The sequence below is a fragment of the Giraffa tippelskirchi genome, chromosome 5 (assembly GCF_054371585.1).
Source record: "Giraffa tippelskirchi isolate mGirTip1 chromosome 5, T2T-mGirTip1v1.2.pri, whole genome shotgun sequence".
NCBI classification, from domain to species: domain Eukaryota; kingdom Metazoa; phylum Chordata; class Mammalia; order Artiodactyla; family Giraffidae; genus Giraffa; species Giraffa tippelskirchi.
Window position 1 is genome coordinate 41909909 of NC_137279.1, and position 24102 is coordinate 41934010.

General features: G+C 40.2%; 1 protein-coding gene and 1 long non-coding RNA gene across 4 annotated transcripts in view; one reads left to right on the forward strand and one right to left on the reverse strand.

The window, feature by feature from the left end:
- The window catches only part of LOC145506023 (uncharacterized), a 287451-nt gene that overhangs the window by 221403 nt on the left and 41946 nt on the right, over positions 1 to 24102 (reverse strand). The window lies entirely within an intron of this gene.
- F5 (coagulation factor V) overlaps positions 1 to 24102 on the forward strand; it is a 79863-nt gene that overhangs the window by 51787 nt on the left and 3974 nt on the right. For all 3 annotated transcript variants that reach the window (XM_081489575.1, XM_081489574.1, XM_081489576.1), the window contains exons 14-23: positions 3614 to 3776; positions 4520 to 4756; positions 5639 to 5849; positions 8437 to 8616; positions 10937 to 11053; positions 11938 to 12009; positions 12978 to 13081; positions 13740 to 13895; positions 16387 to 16531; positions 18790 to 18941. In XM_081489575.1, the coding sequence (XP_081345701.1) occupies positions 3614 to 3776; positions 4520 to 4756; positions 5639 to 5849; positions 8437 to 8616; positions 10937 to 11053; positions 11938 to 12009; positions 12978 to 13081; positions 13740 to 13895; positions 16387 to 16531; positions 18790 to 18941 (1537 nt within the window). The remainder of the gene's footprint in view (positions 1 to 3613; positions 3777 to 4519; positions 4757 to 5638; positions 5850 to 8436; positions 8617 to 10936; positions 11054 to 11937; positions 12010 to 12977; positions 13082 to 13739; positions 13896 to 16386; positions 16532 to 18789; positions 18942 to 24102) is intronic.

Genomic DNA, 24102 nt, shown 5'->3' on the forward strand with positions numbered 1-24102 from the left:
TCCCACTGGACTATAGCCTGCCAGGCTCCTCTGTTCATGGGATTTCCCAGGCAGAATACTGGAGTGGGATGCCATTTCTTCCTCCAGGGATCTTCCCCACCTAGGGATTGAAACTGCATCTCCTGTGTCTCCTGCATGGGTAGCAGATTCTTTACCACTAGCACCACCTGGGAAGCGACTTATCAATAGCTGTAGGATAATCAATATGATTTCACTGAAGTTGGCTTCAAACCTAAATTTCTGATGTAGAAATCTCCTTTTGCCATTACTTAACAAAAACATTTTAAAATTGTTTACTTATCAGTATGAAGTATATACCATCTTGGTGAAGATTAAGTCAAATTCAATGTGATTCCAGTAGCAGAGGTCAAGGGTATGAAGTAGCTTAGAAGCAAAAAGAAAGTTTATACCCTCGATTGAGCCATTCATTAGGTTAAGATTCATCTTGATTGGAACTTTTATTTTAACTTGGTTTATAGCACCACTCAGTTAATAATTCTTTGTGTGTGTGTGTGTGTGTGTGCTCAGTCGTGTCTGATTCTTTGTGACCCCATGGACTGTAGCCCGCCAGGCTCCTCTCTCCATGGAATTCCCTAGGCAAGAATACTGGAGTGGGTTGCCATGCTCTCCTCCAGAGGATCTCCCCAACCCAAGAATCGAACTTGCATCTCTTATGTCTCCTACATTGACGAGCAGGTTCTTTATCACTAGCATCATCTGGGAAGCCCAATAACTCCTTAATGACGGCTTATTCTCTCCTAGGCATTATGCTAAGTGCTGAGACGATAAAAGAGAATATAAACGCACATGACTCTTGCTCTGATGGAACTTGTATCTAGTTGGGCAGGTAGATATGAACCCAGTGATTATATAAATAAGTGTAAAAAAATAACCATGATGAAGACCAATAAGGAAAGGTGATCAATGGTGATATGAGAAGTGGGAAGTCTGACTGGAAAAGTGACATTTGAGTTGAGATCCGAAAATGAACAGGAGGTAGAGAGGGGAGAGCATTCTAGACAGAGAGAAGAGCATGATGAAGGCCCTGGGGAAGGAGGAAGCCATGAGACTGAAGGCCTCTGTAGCTGGAGCTCAAGATGAGGGTGCGTGCTAAGAAAGTGTTTGGCTAGCTCTGTAGAGATAAGATACTAGGCTTTGTGGGCCCTGGGAAGAATTTTGATGTTTTTGAAAGAGCAATGAGAAACTCTTCAAAAGTTTTAAGTCACTCCTAGTTGATTGGAATATTTGCAGTCTTTTTAACAAAGGAGTTAAACCAAGTGGGCCCAAAGATCCGCTTCAGCTCTAACATTTTAGGGTTCTAGCCACTTTTCAACCATAGAGTTGAAGGAGTTGATGAAATTTTTAAGTGGATTGACTTACAACAGAGAGTTTTTAAAGGATTGACATGCATTTTTTAAAGTTACTTTTCATTTTAATTTGCTCACGTGTGGAAAACCACATTGGACTGGGTTCTGTATTCTGGGATGACAATATAGAGAAAGAAGAGAAAGGGGTACAAGAAGAAACTACAAATTCTTGGGGATAGCTGATGACATGGTAGCTGATAGCCATGTTTATACTGTCCAAATATAGTCCATAACTTTCACAAAAGCTAGCTGTTACCCTAATAAATTAAAATCAAAGTGCAACTAGAGTAAGCAAAAACAACACATGATGTGATTCAGAGAAATTATTTCATTAATCTGATGCCTGAAATTTCCATATTAAAACTCTGTGAGTTTAAGAGACTTTCTCCTGTGACTTCCTATTTAAATGTAACACCCTTTACTATATGAGAATAACTAGTTTATCTGGGGATTGCCAAGCAAGTTCCTGGGGGAGTAAGGTTTTCTAGAGTGTAAAGAGATGAAACCAGTTCCTTCAAAATCCTATGTCCCATTCCAGATATGCAACCTTTTTAATGGCAAAGTTGTCTTGTTCTTCCCCATGTGTGTCACCTGGGAGAATCCCATGGACAGAGGAGCCTGGCTGGCCATAGTCCACGGGGTCACAAAGAGTCAGACATGACTGAAACAACTTAGCACACACATTCATGTATGTTCTAGGGGTCTGTATACCATGCTTAGAGTCTGGAAGAATGGGATTAATAGGGTAGCAAGACTAGGAGGAAGGCAGAATGGGATTCTCTAATGTTGGCTCGTATTGTAGAACAAATACTATGAGATTGATGGGTGAGCTTCTGGCCTGTTTCCCAGACTCTTTGAGAAGGAAATGGCAACCCACTCCAGTATTTTTGCCTGGAGAATCCCATGGACTATAGCCTATCAGGCTCCTCTATCCATGGGGTCACACGAGTTGGACACGACTTAGAGACTAAACCACCCAGACTCTAGGGAAATTTAAGATTCAGTAGGAAAATCTGATGTGCTGTAGCCCCCGACTGAGCTGGTGAACTACATGCAGAATAATGTGATTTAGCAAAAGCAAACATGGGGAGAGTGGCTACTTTCAGAATATAAAACACCCACCCATCCAGTGGCCTTTACAGAGCTGATCCTCTAAATCAACTGACTGTTATCATCTGCCTGTCCCAAACCCTGGCACTATTCCATTGCATGACTTTCTCTATTTTTAAAATTAAAATCTGCTATGTTGATATCTGATTATATTTGTTATTCATTAATTGCAGTTGCTGTTCAGTTGCTAAGTTGTGTCTGACTCTTTGCAACCCCATGGACTGTAGCCCACCAGGCTCCTCTGTCCATGGGATTTTCCAGGCAAGAATACCAGAGTGGGTTGCCATTTCCTCCTCCACGGGATCTTCCCAACACAGAGATCCAACCCACGTCTCCAGCATTGGCAGGCAGATTCTTTACTGCTGAGCCACCTGGGAAGCCTTATTCATTAATACATAAAAGAAATATCTGCTTACTATTCACCAGGTACCTTGCTAGGCACTGGAAATAAAAATTATAAGCAAGCTAAGCACAGTCCCTGATCTCATGGGGCTTTCACTCTAATGGTGAGTCAGATTTTAATAGATAATCTCACAAACAAATAACATATAATTTACTATATATACTATAGAAACCCTATAAGAATATTACAGGGATTTACTATATATACTATAGTAATTTTGTAGAAATGTAGTCCAGTACTCTTGCCTGGAAAATCCCATGAACGGAGGAGCCTGGCGGGCTGCAGTCCATGGGGTCACTGAGTTGGACACGACTGAGCGACTCCACTTCACTTTTCACTTTCATGCCCTGGAGAAGGAAATGGCAACCCACTCCAGTACTCTTGCCTGGAGAATCCCAGGGACGGGGGAGCCTGGTGGGCTGCCGTCTATGGGGTCGCACAGAGTCGGACACGACTGACGCGACTTAGCAGCAGCAGGGAAGGTTAGAGAGAGATTTGATCCAGTCTAAAGGGTCACAGGAGGATATGCTTAGAAACAATACGTGAGATGGGAGCTGAATGATATTTACTGGCTTATGATTTTAGTCACTTATATTTTAATTCATTTGCTCACCAAATATTTTCAAATATCTTCTTTATACTAGATGTTATGTTCAGAAACAGATAATTTCCTCAACTCTTTGAATGGTCTTTAATTTGTTCTTTTAAACAAATGCTATTACTTTCATTTCAGTGAAGACACTGATGATGTTCCAGAGGACACCATATACAAGAAAGTAGTTTTCCGAAAGTACCTTGATAGCACTTTTACCAAACTTGATCCTCAGGGGGAGTATGAAGAGCATCTTGGCATACTTGGTCCAGTCATTAGAGCTGAAGTGGATGACGTTATCCAAGTAAGTTATCTTTAGAGCATTGATAAGATCATCAGAGGAATTTCCACAAGCACCAGAGGGCTGTAGAGATGGAAGTGGCAAGAAAGCTATGGGTGACTTACTTATTTTCTAAAATTAACAAATAACTACATTTCTTTTCAAGACTGCTTGCCAACTCACTTGCCACTCTTCAAGAAAAAAAAAAGAAATGATCTCATAATTTTATTTCTTCCCCTGCCAAGTTCCTGTTCACTCTATATGGGCCAATTCCATCTCTCTGAAGAAACTTTCTTTAATTCTCCCAACATCTCCTAAACATTTAACTGAATTGCTCCTCCCAGGCATTCACACCAAATCCCATCCATGCTTTGTTTACAGCACCTTTTGTCTCCAGATTTTTAACTGGAATTCACATGTGCATATCTCTTTACATCAGTAGTTTGAAATCTTATTGTGAGTAAAACCAAAGCCTCATTCATTTTCAGATCTGTAGCACCTATCTTTATCATTTCATTTGTAGATAATCTTTGAGCCTAAAAACAAACCTGTTTTGGTGTTTCTGGAGAAAACTACGTTGGCCCTATCTCATTGGATGGTTGTAAAATTAGATTAAATAATACACAAAAATTACTTTGCAATTCCAAGCATTGAATATATCTTAGATTCAACTGAATAGCCATCCAGTTTAGCCCATAATGCTGACATTTAGGGGGTCAGGCTTTATTAAACTTAAATACATTTGTGAATCATTCTTTTCTTTTTAGGTTCATTTTAAAAATTTAGCATCTAGACCATATTCTCTTCATGCCCATGGACTTTCCTATGAAAAATCATCAGAAGGAAAGACTTATGAAGATGACTCTCCTGAATGGTTTAAGGAAGACAATGCTATTCAGCCCAATAGCACTTATATATATGTATGGCACGCCATTACACGATCCGGGCCAGAAAACCCTGGATCTGCCTGTCGGGCTTGGGCCTACTACTCAGCAGTGAACCCAGTAAGCATAGCCATTGAACATTTTTGTCATTCCCCTAAGTTGAGTCCATCAAATGGAAATGTCATGGTTATTGCCTAGTAAATATCTGTCCTGCTTTCCATGAGGAATGTGTAAGGATGAGGGTCCACAGTCAACTGCTACCAAAACCAAGGACTCTCTGTGCAGATCTTCAGAAGACAGTGAGAAGCATTTGTTCAGTGGAGAGGAGGAAGGATTACTTAAATGGTTAGCCCCAGTTAGAGTGACTGCCTTTACAGAGGAAGATGTTTATCTGCAATTTCCTTGAAAAAGTATTAGCTTTCTTCTGCTTTTTCTTTTTTTTTAAATAAAAGAACTATAAATTCAAGACTCCCTCATTTTGATGGTGGTAGAGAGAGCATAGACTTAGATTTCAATTTCTATCCTATCACTTACTGTGTAGCCCTAGGAAAGTTACTTGATCTCTCTCAGCCCCAGTTCCCAGAGTTAAAAATGAGGCAACAGTACATAGCATGTGGAGTAGGCACTTGGTAATATTTGTTCAATGAATTTATTTTTTACCATATAAGATTGTTGTCAGAATTAAATAAGATACTACAGGCAAAATATTTAACCTAATAGATGCTCAATAAATAGTAGTTATAATAGTATCCCTATCATTATCATCATCATAATTATCATTACTACCATGCTGAAATAAGGGATTAATCAGAGGAAGGCAATATGAGCATCACAGAATTAGACAATAAATATCCAGGTTTATTAAGCTATAATTCATTTATAATCTTCAAATTCAGAGCTTCTGAGAAGGTCTCCTCTTCAATAGGATCAGTGATTATCAGAAGAGCAAAGAAAATCGTGAGAAACCATGAATGTATGCTGTCTGCTCTTACTATCTTCCAGGAAAAAGATATCCATTCAGGCTTGATAGGGCCTCTTCTGATCTGCCGAAAAGGGACACTTCATAAGGAGACCAACATGCCTGTGGACATGAGAGAGTTTGTCCTACTTTTTATGGTCTTTGATGAAAAGAAGAGCTGGTATTATGAGAAGAAGCCCACAAGGTCTTGGAGACGTGCATCCTCAGAAGTAAAAAACTCCCATGAGTTTCATGGTATTTTCCTCTGACTTTGATCTCATCTCTGAACCAACTTACTGGGTGACAGTGATTCCTGCCCACAGGTCTTCTCAAAATCAGACATAAGATGCTTCTGTGGAAACAGGAGCTCTAACTAAAACCAGATCCTTAAATGTCTATGAGGCTGATGTCACCTGGCAGGTGACAGTGTAGGTGAAAGAGAGCAGACAAAATCTGAAAAATAGCACACAAGGCTGCTGCAAAACAAACCCAAACAAACCAACAAAAAGCCGTTGGGCTTCAGCAGGTAACATAAATTGGAAAGGAATTAGTAGTATTCTGCAATTAAACAGTTAATAAATCTGTTTCTTGATCTCTAAAAGATCAATTATTTATGTAGAAGTGATCGCCCACACATACTTCCAAAATAAGAATGACTGTCATATTTGTAACTCTCAGCAGTTCCCAGGTGGAACTCAAAGAATGTGAGAAGAAAGTGATTTAGGAAACTGGGTAGCCAGGTAATGGAGGAAGAGTGCCAAGATAGCATTTGGGTGGGAAAAGAGGGAAAAGTATATCTACTCTGAAATCCATTTGGGAATTTAGTCAGTAAATTGGCAGTGGAATTACAGTTTTAGGGAAAGGTAGAATTTAGGATATGGTGAACAACAATATCCTAAGTAATTAGGATTTAGAAATCCTAAACTTCTAAAGAATTTAGGAATTAGAAAACAAATGAAGATCTTGTTTTCAGAGTTTGATGAATAGAGGTGATTGCTATGAGATTTATGACCAGGAAGGTCCTGTGCTTTGGGTGATGGGTCAGTCATTCAGTGTAATAGGAAAGAATAAAGTTGCTATTGCTTCAGGAATTAAAAGAAAAAAAAAGACATTATAAGCAATATTCAATTCACTGCCACCTCTCCCAGCCAGTCATCAAGGCTAGGCTGGTCTATGCTCCCTCTCCCACACCATTTACATACTCAGGCTATTCCTTTTTAGCTTATTTTCCTAATTAAACTTCTACAACTGTAGAATTGAATCTGATCTCACCTGTAAGAAAACAATATGATTTATAATCTGCTCCAAAACCCCACCCTCTGGACTCTGCTTATCACACAAGGTTAAAAAATTCTATTATGCAGTCTAGAATGGAGTCGATTGAAAGCTGACCAAGAGACTCCAGGCAGAGCTTTCTTTTCTGCTACCGTCTCTAGGCCTTTCAGCCCAGGATGCTTGGTCTCAGGGTAGGAAGCACATCCTCTGAAAACCTCTCAACCTAGTGGGAAAGCACAGACTGCAGAATCAGACAGGCTGTCTTGTGGCTATGTCTTTTACCTGCTGAGTACCCTCGAGGCCTTGTTTCCTGATTATTCAAGGAAAGACTAAAATGCATCCTATTTAATTTTAGTTTTAAATGTAATGTCATCTAAATTGCTGTAATTTGGTAATCTTCCACTGTCGAATTTATCAGGGTATTTGATAAGCAGACCACCTATGCCTGGCCTCTGCAGTATGCACTAAGTAAATATGTGTTGGATTAATAAACGAATGAATGAATTCTATCACTCAGCTAAATTCAGCAAATGTTTATTGAGCACCTGCTACTTTGAGCATCTTTTCTTCTCTATGCTGACATAATGGTTTGACCTAATAACTGCTGGAGATAACCTTTATTCTTAGGAGATCTATTCACAGAAACTAAGATGAGGAGGTGAGGCTGATGTTACGAGGATATAGACAGGTGCTCTCATACCTGATATAATTTTAAGGGGGCCAAAATAATCTCAACTCTTCTCCCTCCAAAAATTCATTTGCTTGGTTCCTGAAATTCCACAACAGTTCCTTTAACTTTAGAAGAATAAACAACAACAGCTACCACTACCACCAAAACTTCCCTCACTTCAGTCCCAATTAAGTGCAAGGTGGCCCTAAGCTTTATCATTAACATTTTATATGTATTCTTTTTTAAGATGACCAGGTTTATCAGATGCTTAAAAGCATACACACTCCAGTAAGGGGAGAGTTGATAAAGTCTGAGAACCCTGGACATCCTAGCTGGGAAAGGGGCAGAGGAGCTCTCAGACAAATGAGAGGATAAACATGAATCTCTGAGGTTGGGGGGTCCAACAAAGATAAAGTGCAACTTCCTAACTTTGCCTGGAACTCTCTGAATTTCAGAGGCTTTAGGGTGATACACTGCATATCCCCTTACTTACCCTCTTTTCTCTAAAGACTAGAGTTCACTTATCTGCCCATGTTAGTCCTTATCTTTTAAGTAGCCCAGTAAAATTCCTATTATACATGTAAAGAATAAATGGATAAAGCACAGAACAGGAAACAGGTAAATTTGAGGAAAAGAGTGATAAACTGCTTGGAAAGGGGACTCACCCACACTTCTGCTGCAGGCTGGTGTGAGGAGGAGAAGTGGTTCTGTTTCAGTCTCTCACTGATATTAGGAGCTGTAGGAGGTCCCTTACTATGCCTGGGCAGGGTTGGGGGGCAGGTAGGCATGCAAGTAATAAAGAAGATGGATGGTGAGTGCGAGGCCCCATATTTCCTTACCAGCCTCTCCGCTGATAGACACAGATTTCTAATTGACTGCAACTTTCTGTCCTTTCAGCCATCAATGGGATGATCTACAACTTGCCCGGCCTGAGAATGTACGAGCAAGAGTGGGTGAGGTTGCATCTGCTGAACTTAGGCGGCTCCCAAGACATTCACGTGGTTCACTTTCATGGCCAGACCTTGCTAGAAAATGGCACTCACCAGCACCAGTTAGGAGTCTGGCCCCTTCTGCCTGGTAAAATTCTTGACAATGAAAAGAGATCCCAGTAACAAATGGCGAGGCTGTAACTTAGCATCTGTAACTCTCTCCCATTCCCTCTTTGTTCATCTCCTTCCAAAGCGGTCAGGCGTGGGCTCTGACATGGATCCTGGGCAAAGCCATATTCCAAAACTGCATGCAGAGTACAGAAGAATCAGCCAGTGTCTGCACTGTTTGCAGCACAGCAGAGACTAAATCTGCAGCCCAGCTTGGTTCTACAGAGATGCTATGTCTAGTGCAGGTTCTTCCAAGCCATTATGTGTCATGCAGGCCAGGTCTTAAGCAGATTACAAAATGAATCCCACAAGGATCAGGCATCTAAAACATTCTGTTGGGAAGAGATCAGAGACTAACCAGGATTTCAGTGTTCTTGAATTCTACTCCTCAGTCTTATCACCCTGATATCTTTGGGCTGTCGGAATCTGAATCTTAAACTGACTTATAAAGTGAAGAATATATTTTTAAATGATTATAAAAGCCAAAGAATAATAAAGGTATTTAAATCTTTTCATATACAAAATAATGACTAGGTTTAAACAAACTACAACCATCAAAAAAGATTTTTATGTCCCAGTGAATTGCTTGTAGGTGTGTATTGTAGGTGTGTGAGTAGGGGTGTGTTTGATGCCATTGATCCTCAAACTGTAGTGGGCATAATAAAAACTTACAAAGCTGGTTAAAATGCAGATGCTTTAAAGAGAGATTTTGCTCTCAGAGACTTTGATCTGGTAGAACTTGGGCAAGGGCCCAGCAGTCTGCATTTTTAATAAACAGCCTACCTTCCACAAATGGTATCTGAGAAGCTAGTCAGCACAGTTCCTTGATAGGATTTTGAGTGGGGAAGTTGCTGTTGTGAATCAGCCTCAGAAGTAGGCACACTAGTCCAAACAGGCCCAATGTGGTTAAGGATGGGGGAAGAGAGGCTCCCCAGGTGGCACTAGGGGTAAAGAACCTGCCTACCAATGCAGGATACATGGATTTGATCCCTGGGTTCGGAAGTCCCCTGGAGGTGGGCATGGCAACCCACTCCAGTATTCTTGCCTGGAGAATCCCATGACAGAGGAGCCTTGTGGGCTACAGTCCATGGGGTCACAAAAGAATTGGACATGACTGAGCAACTAAAACAGCAACAAATCACACACTGAGTAAGCTAAAGCCTCACAGCAGGCGGTTCCTCGAAACTTCTGCCTATCTGGGGCTGCACATCCACTCAGAAAGGCTGAACGCATGAAACAAGTGCTGAACAAACAAAAATAATTATAGTGTAAATAATGTTTTATGTTTAAGGAATGTACTTATTGCTGGCATACAACCTGAAAATGGGATTGTCCTGCTGCTAAGGGACATAAGCAAACTCAGGCCCTCCAGCCTAATAGGACAATAAACGACTGAAGCGATTTAGCACTCTCGCACACGGGGGAAAAAGGGGTTCTGTTTGTTTGCAACATGCCAGTTTCTCATTAACAAAGCTATCAAAAGCCACTCTATTAAAATCAGGGACAGAAAGGGTTAGGTTAGGCTCACCCCTAACTTCTCACCAAGTATTACTAGGTCAGTTGTCCCTTCCACGAGCCTGGGAGAAGCTGGGATTGGCTGGCCCACTTTAATCTTCACACCTAACACCTGCATTAGAGAGTAGAAGCCTGGAGATCTTTTTGTAGTGTGTCTGAGGAGGATGGCCATCAGCTATTACTTTTTATTCACAATCTAGTAAATGGTCACAAATCATAGTCAACAGAATTTAAGTATTAACAGGCGGTAGGAAATGTTAAATATCAGAATGAATAATCAGAGGTTTCAGAAATTTCATTCTTTCAGTGCTTTTCTGAAATAATGTTTGTACACCTCTATCTAAAATGTAAACTTCATAGAAAAAGTGAAACATGGGGGAAGGATGTTTTGTTTTAATTTTCTCATATAAAAAAGAAAAACTAGAAAAATGAAGAGAAGGAAATGTGTACAATATTTGTGAGGCCCAATGACTATCATTCAAGGTTGCTTTGATAAGCTGCATTATGTATGGGTTATCGTGTAACATGATATTTAGATAAATCAAAAATTTCTTTTTGTAAGGGGTATTAGAGATTTTTTAAGGTCCCAGGGCAATTTGTTTTTAGTGAGAGTGTGTGTGTGTGTTGTTTGTTTTGATACACCTGTAATACTGCCTAAAGAGAAATGGCTAACTCAAGTTATATTCTAAATCACTTGCTATGCAGAGATTTTAGGATTCTTTGGCAGGAGTCAACCAGTGTTAACCTGTTAATCTTTGGGTATGCAATGTTGTCTTTTATTTTAGGTTCATTTAAAACTCTTGAAATGAAGGCATCAAAACCTGGCTGGTGGCTCCTAGACACAGAAGTTGGAGAAAATCAGAGAGCAGGGATGCAGACACCATTTCTCATCGTAGACAGAGGTATCATCCAAGAGCCACATTATTTTTTTTGTTTTAGCAGGACAGTGCCTGTTCCTAGAATATCACCAAGTTTTAGATTGGAAATATTCACCTCTGAGAACTCTTGACAAAACAGAGGCATGATCTGTCACAGTAATTGCTTTTATTCCGACCTAGAGTCTGACTATACTGCAAACATCAGTCCGCTAGGAATCTTAAACTAAATGGTTCAAACCAAAGGTATTCCTCTCATTTGCTGAAGCAAAATAAAGCATCCTCCTTCATGATTTGTGATCTATGGGAAAGCACATGTAAGAAATTCTCCAGACTCCTAGAGTAGAGGAAGGGAAAGATAACAGGAATTCAGCTATGACCAAGATAGTCACTGAACTTGGCATTTTGGTATTCAAGAAACACAGTTTCCATCTGTCCATCCACTAATCCAGCCAGCCAGTTAGCCAGCACTTATTAAGCACCTGTTGAGTACCAAGCACTGTGTCAACATCCAAATAGCTCAGTGGCTAGCATTCCCTTCTTTGTTCAGGACATAAATAACATTGTAACTTTCAGGTCAACTTTTGAGAACATAGTCTTATGAAGGGTAGTACTTAATACTGTAAAATGGCTTATTTTAAGACACAAAAAGATGGAAATCAATTTAAAAACTATTTGCACTTCTGGATAAGTCATTTTCCACTAGGGTGTCATTAATTTTCATTTCTATTAAGTATCAGTCTTGCCAGTGCATTTTTGATTTTATGATCAGACATATTTAAGTCAGTTGCCACACAGATAGGTGAAAACAACTAATTACTGACCCAGAAAAGGTATATCTTTAGCCATGGAGATTTTACTTTGTTATATGTACTTTCTAAGCGGTTTATTCATTGTTCTATTTCTTGTAGAATGTAAGACGCCAATGGGACTAAGCACTGGCCTGATAGCTGACTCACAGATCCAGGCTTCTGAGTTTTGGGGTAAGTAGTAGCATCATAGCCTGTGAAAGGCACCTCCTACAGTTGTGCTGTATACAGCCTTCAAAACCATACATGATGACCCTGCCTACTGAATCCATGGGTCATTGCTCCTCTCGAGGCTTTTCTCTACCACATTTTGATAGTAAAACAGCAGTAAAATATGTAATTACTGACCCACCAGAGGTATAATCTCTAGCCATGGAACTTTTACTTTGTTATGTGTATTTTCCAAGCAGTATTTACTCATCACTGATTTTTTATAGAATGTAAAGGTGTCAATGGGAAATGGGACTAAACTGTAATATTCCAGCCAGAATCACAGGGTCTTACAGGCAACATAATATAGTTCCCATTAATAGACCTTTTTGCTGTGTCAACCATTCATCTATTCAAGAAATTTTTTGTTCACCCACTGTGCATCACGAGCTCCTCAATTTCCTCTGTCTCAAATTCTTGCCAAGATCAAGAGGTCAAATGTAAAGGATCATGCATGTGTACATGCTAAGTCTCTTCAGTCATGTCTGACTCTTTGCGACCCTATAGACTGTAGCCCTCTCTCTATCCATAGGATTCTCCATGGACTGGAGAATACTGGAGTAGGTTGCCATTTCCTCCTCGAGGGGGAAAGGATCATGAGGCTCCCATAAATCTGCCCCATATCTTTCTGTTAGGCAGGCACACTCAGCAGAAACCACATCAGCATAACTGAGAAAAAATAAACATGACCTATATTCAAGAAAAGGGGGTGGGTGATGGTTGACAGCTGTTCAAGCACAGGCCTGAAACCAAGATTTCATCATCAGGGACTGACTTAGTAGCTGAGGCCCGTTTCCATTGCCTGGTTTTCTAACTAAAACAGAAGTTCCTTTAGAAATCTGATTTTCCACTGGGACTAAATTCATTTGAGAAATTGCTAGTTGTATGTTCGTTTTAATTCTGAATAAATTATTTTCTTCCTTTGTATTTAGGTTATTGGGAACCCAAATTAGCAAGATTAAACAATGGTGGATCATACAATGCTTGGATCGCAGAGAAACTTTCAACAGAATTTAACCTTCAACCTTGGATCCAGGTATGTCTTATTAACCTGATAATGCATGCATGCTCAGTCATGTCTGACTCTTTGCAACCCCATGGACTGTAGCCCACTAGGCTCCTCTGTCCATGGGATTCTCCAGGCAAGAATACTGGAGTGGTTTGCCATTTCCTCCTCGAGGGGTCTTCCCAATCCAGGGATTGAACCTTTGGCTCCTGCCTTGCCTGAGCCACCTGGGAAGGCCCAACCTGGTAGTAGTTACTGCTATTGTAATAATAAAAATGACAGTGGTTTAATAATTTCTTCTTGTTGTTCTTGCAATGCTGTTGGGGAAATGGCAATTACTAGGTGCTAGGCAGCATTCTAAGTACTTTACATACTCAAAACGAACCCTGTGAGGTTAGTTCTAGCAATATCCCGTCTTACAGATGAAAAAAACTAAGGCACAGAGGGATTAACTAACTTCCCAATGTCACACACAACTAGTTTCTGGTTGAGTTTGGATTCAAGTTCAGGTATCCTGTACTCAAATATGGATTATACCTAGCCATTTTATTAGTTTGTTTGCTGTTATTTTGTTCTAAAGAAAGTTAGAAAAAAAAAAAAGAAAAGTTAGCTGTACAGTGACTTCAGGCAGTGTGTGTGTGACCTGTTGACAAGGCTAGTTCTGCTCAATGGCTTTGTTACATTGCAGGTAGACATGCAAAAGGAAGTCCTGCTCACAGGGATCCAGACCCAGGGTGCCAAACACTACCTGAAGCCTTACTACACCACCGAGTTCTGTGTGGCTTACAGCTCTGACCAGAAAAACTGGCGGATCTTCAAAGGGAACAGCACAAGGAATGTGATGGTCTGTGTGCACTGCTGTTTCTTCCCAAGCCTAGGGTTACTATATCTTTTTAAAAAATACCTTCTGGGTGTTACAAATACAAATAGCATTTTTAGTGTTTTATGAAGAAAAGTGGTAAAGTGATGTGTCTGTATATTATAAACTAAAAAAAAACCTTAACTTCTGAAATTTCAAAACTCCATAAAACTTGCAAGAAAAATCTCTTCATTATCAAACTAAGTATCCAAACTTCTCAGATCGGCAGATGATATACAGCAGAATATCTGGCTGTGTGCCTTAAAGAGCCCATGCTAAAATCTGGCCACCAATTTTCGATTTTACTCTCACATTTTATTTTGTTCTTTAGTTCAGTGTAACTGAAGGAAGCCCCAAGTGAAGGAAATAGTAGTGTTAATACCAGCAATGCTCTGAGGCAGTGTGATTCTCACGTTTCTTTTTTTTTTTTTTTTTTGCTGCCATGCCTGAGGAGTGATGTCCCCCTGCTGGATATTCCAAAGGCTCAGCCAGGTTTATTTGCAACGACCCAATTATTCCAACCTGAATTCTTCCCCTCCTCCCTCGCCCCTCTCTCCAAAGAAAGCTATCGGAATACAAGGATCAGTCCACCATTATTATACTGATAACCTTGAATCAGTTTCATTTTTTTTCCGTAAATCGTTTACTATTTTACTATCTTCTATGTCATCATTTAGCTATTTCTTATAATAAATCATTTGCACTATAACCTTAGAATAGATCATGAAAGCCTTAAATTATGAGTCTTACCAATCAGTATTGCAGAGAGTACACAAATTAAAGTCCATAGCTTAAAGATTTTTGCATCTATGTTCATGAGGGTTATCTGTGTATAGTTTTCTTTCTACTGTCCTTTTGTTTTAATGTGAGAATAATACTAGCTTCATAACATAAATTAGGTAGCATGATCTTCTCTTTTCTGGAAGAAATTATCTAGTATTGATGTTAATTCTTTAAACTTTTGGTATAATTCACCAGTAAAAGCCACGTGAACCTGGAGATTTCTTTTCTGGGACTTTTTAAATTATGAATTCATTTTTTTTAATAGTTACATGTTATTCAGATTATCTATTTCATTTTGGGTGAATTGGGATAGTTTGTGTTTTCTCAGTCAATTGAGTCATTTCTTCTAAGTTGTTAAATATATGTGTGTACAGGTTATTTGTATTATTCCCTTATTGTCCTTTTGACTTGCATAGGGTCTGTAGTGATATTGCCTATTTCATTTATGATATTGGTAACATGAATCTCTTCTCTTTTTTGCTTTATCAGTCTTACTACAGGTTTGCCAATTTTCTTAACCTTTTTAAAGAACTGGCCCTTTGTTTCATTGCTCTTATCTATTGCTTTTCTGTTTTCAATGCTACTGATATCTGCTCTTATCTTTGGTTTTCCTTGGCTCTTTCTGACACTGCTCTGCCAGGGAAACGGGATGGGACACAGCCTCTTTACTGCCAGGTAGAGGTCACAGTCCATTCTCCACTTGGCCTCCTCTGTTGACATGTGAGCTGGGACGCCTCTCCTCTTTGCAAACGGGTAGGGATGGAATGGTCTCCACTGACACTACAAGAGTGAGAGCCTAATTATAAGACAGAAGAGATGGAAATTCGGGGTCTCTATTTTGTTTTCTCTGACACAACTCCAGTGACAGTGTTGGGGTTCCTTATTACAGTCTCATGAGCATGGGAGTCTAGGATCCCCATCTGGCCTTTGCAGCTGTCGGTGGGGAAGGGGACACAGTGTTTTCTAACCTATGATGTTTGGCTTAAAGTAGAACAATTGTTGTCTATAAGTTTTCAGTCTTGCTAGACTGCATTTTCCTGGTCCTGAGGCCAGAGAAAAAATGCTTTCGCTGTTTATTTTGGTTTTGTTTGTATGTTTGTCTGTACCTATTGGTGGCTTCTAATTCCTGGTTTCCTTACTTATAAGTCTGTATACACTGCTGCTGCTAAGTCGCTTCAGTCGTGTCCGACTCTGTGTGACCCCACAGACGGCAGCCCACCAGGCTCCCCTGTCCCTGGGATTCTCCAGGCAAGAATACTGGAGTGGGTTGCCATTTCCTTCTCCAATGCATGAAAGTGAAAAGTGAAAGTGAAGTCGCTCAGTCGTGTCCGACTCCTAGCGACCCCATAGACTGCAGCCTACTAGGCTGTATATGAGGTAAAAAGAAAACCCCAGGGGACTGACCACTGTGTTGTTCCCTGGGTCCTGAGAACTCTAGCCTGTCTGCTTTCTCTTCTCCACCTTTCAGAGTCTTTCTACGTTTTCAGTTGTACTCAGCAGGAGGAACAGGGCAAAATTCATCTATACTATCTTCCTGAAGTGGAAGTATTCCCAATTATCTTTTAAGACCAAATTAATTTGACTCAGGCTACCTGAAAAAGTAATATTACAATATTAAATTGGATGAAACTTTTATTATAAAATCACTTTATAGAGAATTGTTACATAACTAAATTTTCCTCTTTTCCTCTAGTATTTTGGTGGCAATTCAGATACTTCTACAATAAAAGAGAATCAGATTGACCCACCTGTTGTGGCTAGATACATTAGGATCTCTCCAACTAGATCCTATAACAAACCTGCCCTTCGACTGGAGCTGCAAGGTTGTGAGGTTAATGGTAAGGAACACAGATGCATTATTTTCTTGCTCAGTTCAGTTCAGTCTCTCAGCCGTGTCCAACTCTTTGTGACCCCATGGACATTTTTTTCTCTGCTATTCATCAAATCAAGCTTTGGGGCATATGGGAGAATGAGTAGACTTTTTAGTTTTTTCCAATCACTGAGGCTCCTAGAAAAACCTCTGTGAAAAACAGGTTCCATTCAAGGAATGATCTAGACTGAGACTGGTTCTAGCAGCCAGAGGGCAGGCACCATCTCTCTGAACAATGTCTGGACCATATGGACACTGCTCTGACCCTCAAAGAAGGACCCTAGCAAAGAATGACCTCCACCAGCCCACCTTCAATAAGAACTGAGAGTCAAACTGGGTCTGACCATTCTAAAAGCCTTCCAACCAGGTCACTCAGACTTTAATATAATAAAAGTGTGTTGCAACACTACTGGCATACATTAGGTAAATAATTGTTTTTGAGAACTAAATCTGCCTCCCAACTTCCTGAAAGCTTGATTGAACTCTGTATTCTGTTTCACATTCTATGTAGGTACCCAAGCCTTTCCTAAGTAAGTTTCTGTTTTTCAGGGGATGTAATGTGACCTGTGGTATATATAAATCTAGGTAATCATAAATGACAATAATAAAATTCTTCTATATATAATAAGATGTTTAAGGTTCTTATCAACTATTCTTCTCTCTTAAAGTGGTACTGTCCAACATTTTTTACTTCAAAGCATATATAGAATATAAGCTCGGTCTCACAGTCTGCAGTAAAAGAATGGAACAGATCACCCCAGGCTTGGCTGATCCAGGCACCACCAAGTTGCTCAAGGGCTGAGGGAGGAGGGAGATCAATATACAAACATACCTAAAACTTGCTGCAGCACACAGCAAGGTACTGCACCTTCTCTCGGGGTAGAGGGAAAAAAGCACAGCTCACAGTGGAGAAAGTAATTGAACCTTGGAATCAGTTTCTTATCAAAGCAGACAATAATACAATAAACTCTTGATATTCATGAGAGATATGGAAAGGGCATTTTACCCATGCCCAGATAGCCATGGTATATAACATCCTCCACGTAAAATGCAAATTTTGTATAAGCAGGAAAACTTGAAACAGCTCCATCGCATAGTGTGTGCGTGCTCAGTTGTGTCCACTCTTCGCGACCCCATGGACTGTAGCCCATCAGGCTCCTTGGTCCATAGAATTTTCCAGGCAAGAATACTGGATTGGATTGCCATTTCCCCCTCCGGGGGGGGGGGTCTTCCCAACCCAGGGATCGAACCCACATCTCCCGCATTGGCAGGCAGATTCTTTGCCACTGAGCCATGTGGGAAGCCCTGAAATAGCTCTTTAAGTCATTATTTTTTTTTCTTTCTATATGGTATACGATGTTAACTGCTCGTTTGTTCAGGTCAGAGTCAAGCTACCCTATAATGTGATATTCAACAATGCTAGTCTATTTAAAGCCTCCATTTTCTATATAAGAAGCATTAATTTTAAAATCTCTTCACTTTCTTAATGTTTACACAATTAGTATCTATGATAAACATTCTTCTTTTAAGCCTCTTTTTTTCTTGGAGAAAGTAAGGTATCACTTCAAGAAAATGTCTACATGACTTACTAGCAAGAACAAAGTGTCTTGTCTCTGTGACACTTTATATACATAGGGGCTTCCCTGGTGGCTCAGATGGTAAAGAAACAGCCTGCAATGCAGGAGACCCGGGTTTGATCCCTGGATTGAGATTTCCCAGAGAAGGGAATGGTTAGCCGCTCAAGTATTCTTGCCTGGAGAATCCCAAGGACAGAGGAGCCTGGCAGGCGACAGTCCATGGGGTCGCAAAGGGTAGGACACGACTGAGCAACTAACACTTTCACTTTCACTTATATACATAGATGTTTAGTATTGTCTACCTCAAAGCAGAGACCAAAGTTTCCATGACTCTCTGAAGGAGGGAAATGAGTTCAGATGTTTAGAACATGGCATTTGATGTCAGACTGCCTGGGCTCAAATCTAGTTTCTGATTCTTTTAGCAGTGTTACTTTAGTCAAGTTTCTTTTTCTTGCTGTGCTTGTTTTTTCATTTGTAAAATGGAGCTATTTAAGAGCATTAAGTAATACATGTATAGACTGAAAACATTGCTGTGATGGTTGTTTTGTTGTTACTTAGAATTAATATTATTTGTCTCCGCTGAAGTACTAAATACCACACAAGAAGTATCGGTGGAGTGTAAATAATCATATTACTTTTCTCTTGACAGGATGCTCCACACCGCTGGGTATGGAAAATGGAAAGATAGAAAACAACCAAATCACCGCTTCCTCGTTTAAAAAGTCTTGGTGGGGAGATTACTGGGAACCCTTCCTTGCACGTCTTGATGCCCAGGGCCGTGTAAATGCCTGGCAAGCTAAGGTGAAATGTCCCCTGTGAATGGAGTTCTCTCAGTCTTTCTGAAGAAAGCATAGGCCCTCACTCCAGGGAACATGGGGACCTGGGAAGCCAGAAGATCTTCCCTTGTTTCTACAGAGTATGATCCTATGTCTGAGAACTAGGATGTGTGTTGTCTTGACAGTTTTAGCTCAGAGAGAAGTTATCATCTCTGTGGTCTTGATTTAGACTAGGGGCGGGCAAAACTTTTCTGCAGAGGGCCAGATAATATTTTAGGCTTTGTGAGCCATACATTCTCTGTCATAATTACTCAACTTTACCACTGTTGCAGGAAGCAGTCATCAACAATATGTAAATGAATGAGCATGGCTGTGTTCCAATAAAACTTTATTTACAAAAACAGGCAGTAGGCCAGACTGGGCCTTGGGCTGCATTTTGCCAGCTCCTGATTGAGACAACTTACATTAGCAGTAAATGATTTTGATTTGTACCATCTTCTCTTCTTTGGTTCCCTCCACAATCTAGCACTATCCTTTATTTTCTTGAGTGTCATTTAAATTTTTTTGTTCCCATTTTTTCAGAACTCTGTAACATTCCTTTACATTGGTGGCATGATAAAATGCTGCCAAACCAGGTTTTTAAATCTGTGATCTAAGTTTTACAAACATCTCACAGAGAGTTATATTGCCCTAGATGTTAGCCCATTGAGCAATTAAGGTAACTTAATTCTAGGGTAACTATTAATATTGACTCATATTTATTTCATTCTTTAACTGACCGGGAAAATCAGAATGCCATAAGAAATCAGAACAGTCCAGTCAATCAATGTAAGCCAAGTTCCCTATTTTCTATCCACCTAACACCCTCTCTTACGAAAGTGAAAGTCGCGTCCAACTCTTTGTGACCCCATGGACTATACAGTCCATGGAATTCTCCAGGCCAGGATACTGGAGTTGGTAGCCTTTCCCTTCTCCAGGGGTCTTCCCAATCCAGGGATCGAACCCAGGTCTCCCACATTGCAGGGAGATTCTTAACCAGTTGAGCCACAAGGGAAGCCCAAGAATACTGGAGTGGGTAGCCTATCCCTTTTCCAGCAGATCTTCCTGACTCAGGAATTGAACCGGGGTCTCCTGAATTGTAGGCAGATTCTTTATCAACTGACCTATCAGTTGATAGCTCAGGGAAGCCCCTCTCTTAAGAAAGCTACACTCCAATTCCCTGGACTCTCTTTAAAATTCTGTGTCCTAATCTTAAGTTAGGCCACCAGAAAGGAAAAGGGAGTTGTATGGTGCAAGCGGAGTAAACAAAAGAGTTTGGACCCCATCTTAGGGCTTCCCAGATGGTGCTGGTGGTAAAGAATCCATCTGCCAATGGAGGAGACATAAGAGATGGAAGTTTGATCCCTGGGTCAGGAAGATCCCCTGGAGGAGGGCATGGCAGCCCACTGCAGTATTTTTGCCTGGAGAATCTCATGGATAGAGAGCCTGGTGGGCTACAGTCCATAAAGTCACAAAGAGTCAAACACACTGAACAGACTTAGCACAGACTCCATTTGGATAGTCTCGGGGACCAATATCTGTGCCCTGAAATTCATTTCTCAACTACCATAGAGTCACAGAATGTTAGAAAGGCAAGGGGTTTTTACAGAGCATCTGGTCCAGATTTTCCTTTTATGTCTAAACACATGCATCCATGCTAAGTCACTTCAGTCGTATTCGACTCTGTGACTCTATGGATTGTAGCCAAGTCTAAACACAAAGGAGGTTAAATAATTTTAGTTTAGCCTGGTGGCAGAATCAGGAATCCTACTCTCCAAATAAACAGATCTGTGCTCCTTGTACTATCTGAAGCAACCCAAGCACTCATTTTGCAATTGTGCAAAAGGGAAGAACTGAGAGCCACAGAAATTAACGTAATAAAAGTGACAGTGTTGTATAACATTTTTATTTAATTTCTATAATATAAATAATGAAGTGAAAGTCACTCAGTCGTGTCTGACTCTGCGACCCCATGGACTGTATAGTGGAATTCTCCAGGGCAGAATACTGGAGTGGGTAGCTGTTCCCTTACTCCAGGGGATCTTCCCAACCCAGGGATCAAACCCAGGTCTCCCACTTTGCAGGCAGATTCCTTACCAGCTCAGCCACAAGGGAAACCCAAGAATACTGGAGTGGGTAGCCTATCCCTTCTCCAGCAGATCTTCCTGACCCAGGAATCGAACTGGGGTCTCCTGCAATGCAGGTGGATTCTTTACCAGCTGAGCTACCAGAAAAGCCCTGTAATATAGACAAAAACTCCGTACTTTCCCTGCAGGGGGCATGGGTTTGATTTCTGGTTAGGGAACTAAGATCCCACATGCCATGCAAGGCAGCCAGGGAATTATAGGTCAGAACTATTTGTTTCACTTAACCTTCAATTAGTATAAAATGTCTTTTACAGAGCTTCTTTAGAGAGGCTGAAAGTCTAAGCCAGGCACGTGCAGGTATGCGCACAAGCGTCTCTATCTCTTTTATGGTAGAGACAAAAAGATATACACCCACAAAAATCCTCTAGTTACCTATATGCATTCTGTATCATTAATATAACCTTGAAGACACACTAAAACACCAGCAGATGTCGCTATAGGATGTTACAAAATTAACCCAAATTATCTAATACAGTACATTTAAATTTAATTAATTTGCTTTAAAAATACGGTAACGTGACTATCCATATACATACATATGTGTATACACATACAGCCATGTACATATGAGTGATGTTGAGAAAATATATACTGGTTATTTCATATAGAATTGAATGAGACTAGGTTGTTGTTGTTTAGTCGCTAAGTCATGTCTGACTCTTTGAGACCCCATGGACTGCAACCCACCAGGCTCCTCTGTCTGGGATTCTCCAGGCAAGAACACTGGAGTGGGTTGCAATTTCCTTCTCCGGGGGATATTCCTGACCGAGGGATCGAACCTGCATCTTCTGCATTGGCAGGTGGATTCTTTACCACTGAGCCACTAGGGAAGCCCAAATGAGACTATGGGGCAGGAAAAATCTCCCAAAGATGAAAATTAATCTCAAGTTATTCCAAAACTCAGTTAGTATTTCTGATTCTCTTTCTCCAAGCACCTGATGCCAAACATGTGATTAGGCATTTTATTTAGGCCAGAGACAAGACAACTACTATGGCATGTCCAGCCCTGGGTGTAGCTTTATCAAGTCTCTCAAATAACATGTTTATTTGAAATGTCATAAAAGAAGAAATTGGATCTCTTCTCCTATTTGACATTAGCAATGGATATAAAACTGGAGCTTTTCTAAAATAAGTAAGAGAGAGTATACTATCTAGTTCTTTCCCAGATAACTCTTCAATAATATCATAGTAGTATTTAATTCTTTTATCTTTTCATTGTGGTAAAACTCACATAATATAAAGCCTACTATTTTAAGCCATATTTAACTGTATAGTTCAATGAACTAAGTACATTCACATTATTGTGCAACTCTCACCATCATCCATCTCCCAAATTTTTCACCTTAGACTGAAATTCTGTCCCCATTAAATATTAACTCCCTATTTCCCTTCCCCACCCCTCCTCACCCTATGGCCCCTGGCATCTATCAATATACTTTCTGACTCTATGACTTTGACTATTCTAGGCATCTCGTATAAGGGGAATCAAACAGTATTTGCACTTAATGTATACTGCAATACATTTTATACTACACCATCATAGTATTTTATTTTTTTATATATTTTTTAAAATATATAAATTTATCTATTTTAATTGGAGGCTAATTACTTTACAATATTGTAGTGGTTTTGCCATACATTGACATGAATCTGCCATGGGTGTACACATGTTCCCCATCCTGAACCCCCCTCCCACCTCCCTCCCCATCCCATCCCTCTGGGTCATCCCAGTGCACCAGTCCCGAGAACCCTGTCTCATGCATTGACTCTGGACTGGCAATTCATTTCACATATGATAATATACATGTTTCAATGCCATTCTCCCCGATCATCCCACCCTTGCCCTCTCCCACAGAGTCTAAAAAACTGTTCTATGCATCTGTGTCTCTTTTGATGTCTCGCATATAGGGTTATCGTTACCATCTTTCTAAATTCCATATATATGTGTTAGTATACTGTATTGGTGTTTTTCTTTCTGGCTTACTTCACTCTGTATAATAGGCTCCAGTTTCATCCACCTCATTAGAACTGATTCAAATGTATTCTTTTTAATGGCTGAGTAATATTCCGTTGTGTATATGTACCACAGCTTTCTTATCCATTTGTCTGCTGATGGACATCTAGGCTGCTTCCATGTCCTGGCTTTTATAAACAGTGTTGCGATGAACATTGGGGTACACATGTCTCTTTCAATTCTAGTTTCCTCGGTGTGTATGCCCAGCAGTGGGATTGCTGGGTCATATGGCAGTTCTATTCCCAGTTTTTCAAGGAATCTCCACACTGTTCTCCATAGTGGCTGTACTAGTTCGCATTCCCACCAACAGTGTAAGAGAGTTCCCTTTTCTCCACACCCTCTCCAGCATTTATTGCTTGTAGACTTTTGAATAGCAGCCATTCTGACTGGCATGAAATGGTACCTCATCGTGGTTTTGATTTGCATTTCTCTGATAATGAGTGATGTTGAGCGTCTTTTCATGTGTTTGTTAGCCATCTGTATGTCTTCTTTGGAGAAATGTCTGTTTAGTTCTTTGGCCCATTTTTTGATTGGGTCGTTTATTTTTCTGGAATTGAGCTGCAGGAGTTGCTTGTATATTTTTGAGATTAATTGTTTGTCTGTTGCTTTGTTTACTATTATTTTCTCCCATTCTAAAGGCTGTCTTTTCACCTTGCTTATAGTTTCCTTTGTTGTGCAAAAGCTTTTAAGTTTAATTAAGGTCCCATTTGTTTATTTTTGCTTTTATTTCCAATACTTTGGGAGGTGGGTCATAGAGGATCCTGCTGTGATTTATGTTGGAGAGTGTTTTGCCTATGTTTTCCTCTAGGAGTTTTATAGTTTCTGGTCTTATATTTAGATCTTTAATCCATTTTGAGTTTATTTTTGTGTATGGTGTTAGAAACTGTTCTAGTTTCATTCTTTTACAAATGGTTGACCAGTTTTCCCAGCACCGCTTTTTAAAGAGATTGTCTTTTCTCCATTGTATATTCTTGGCTCCTTTGTCG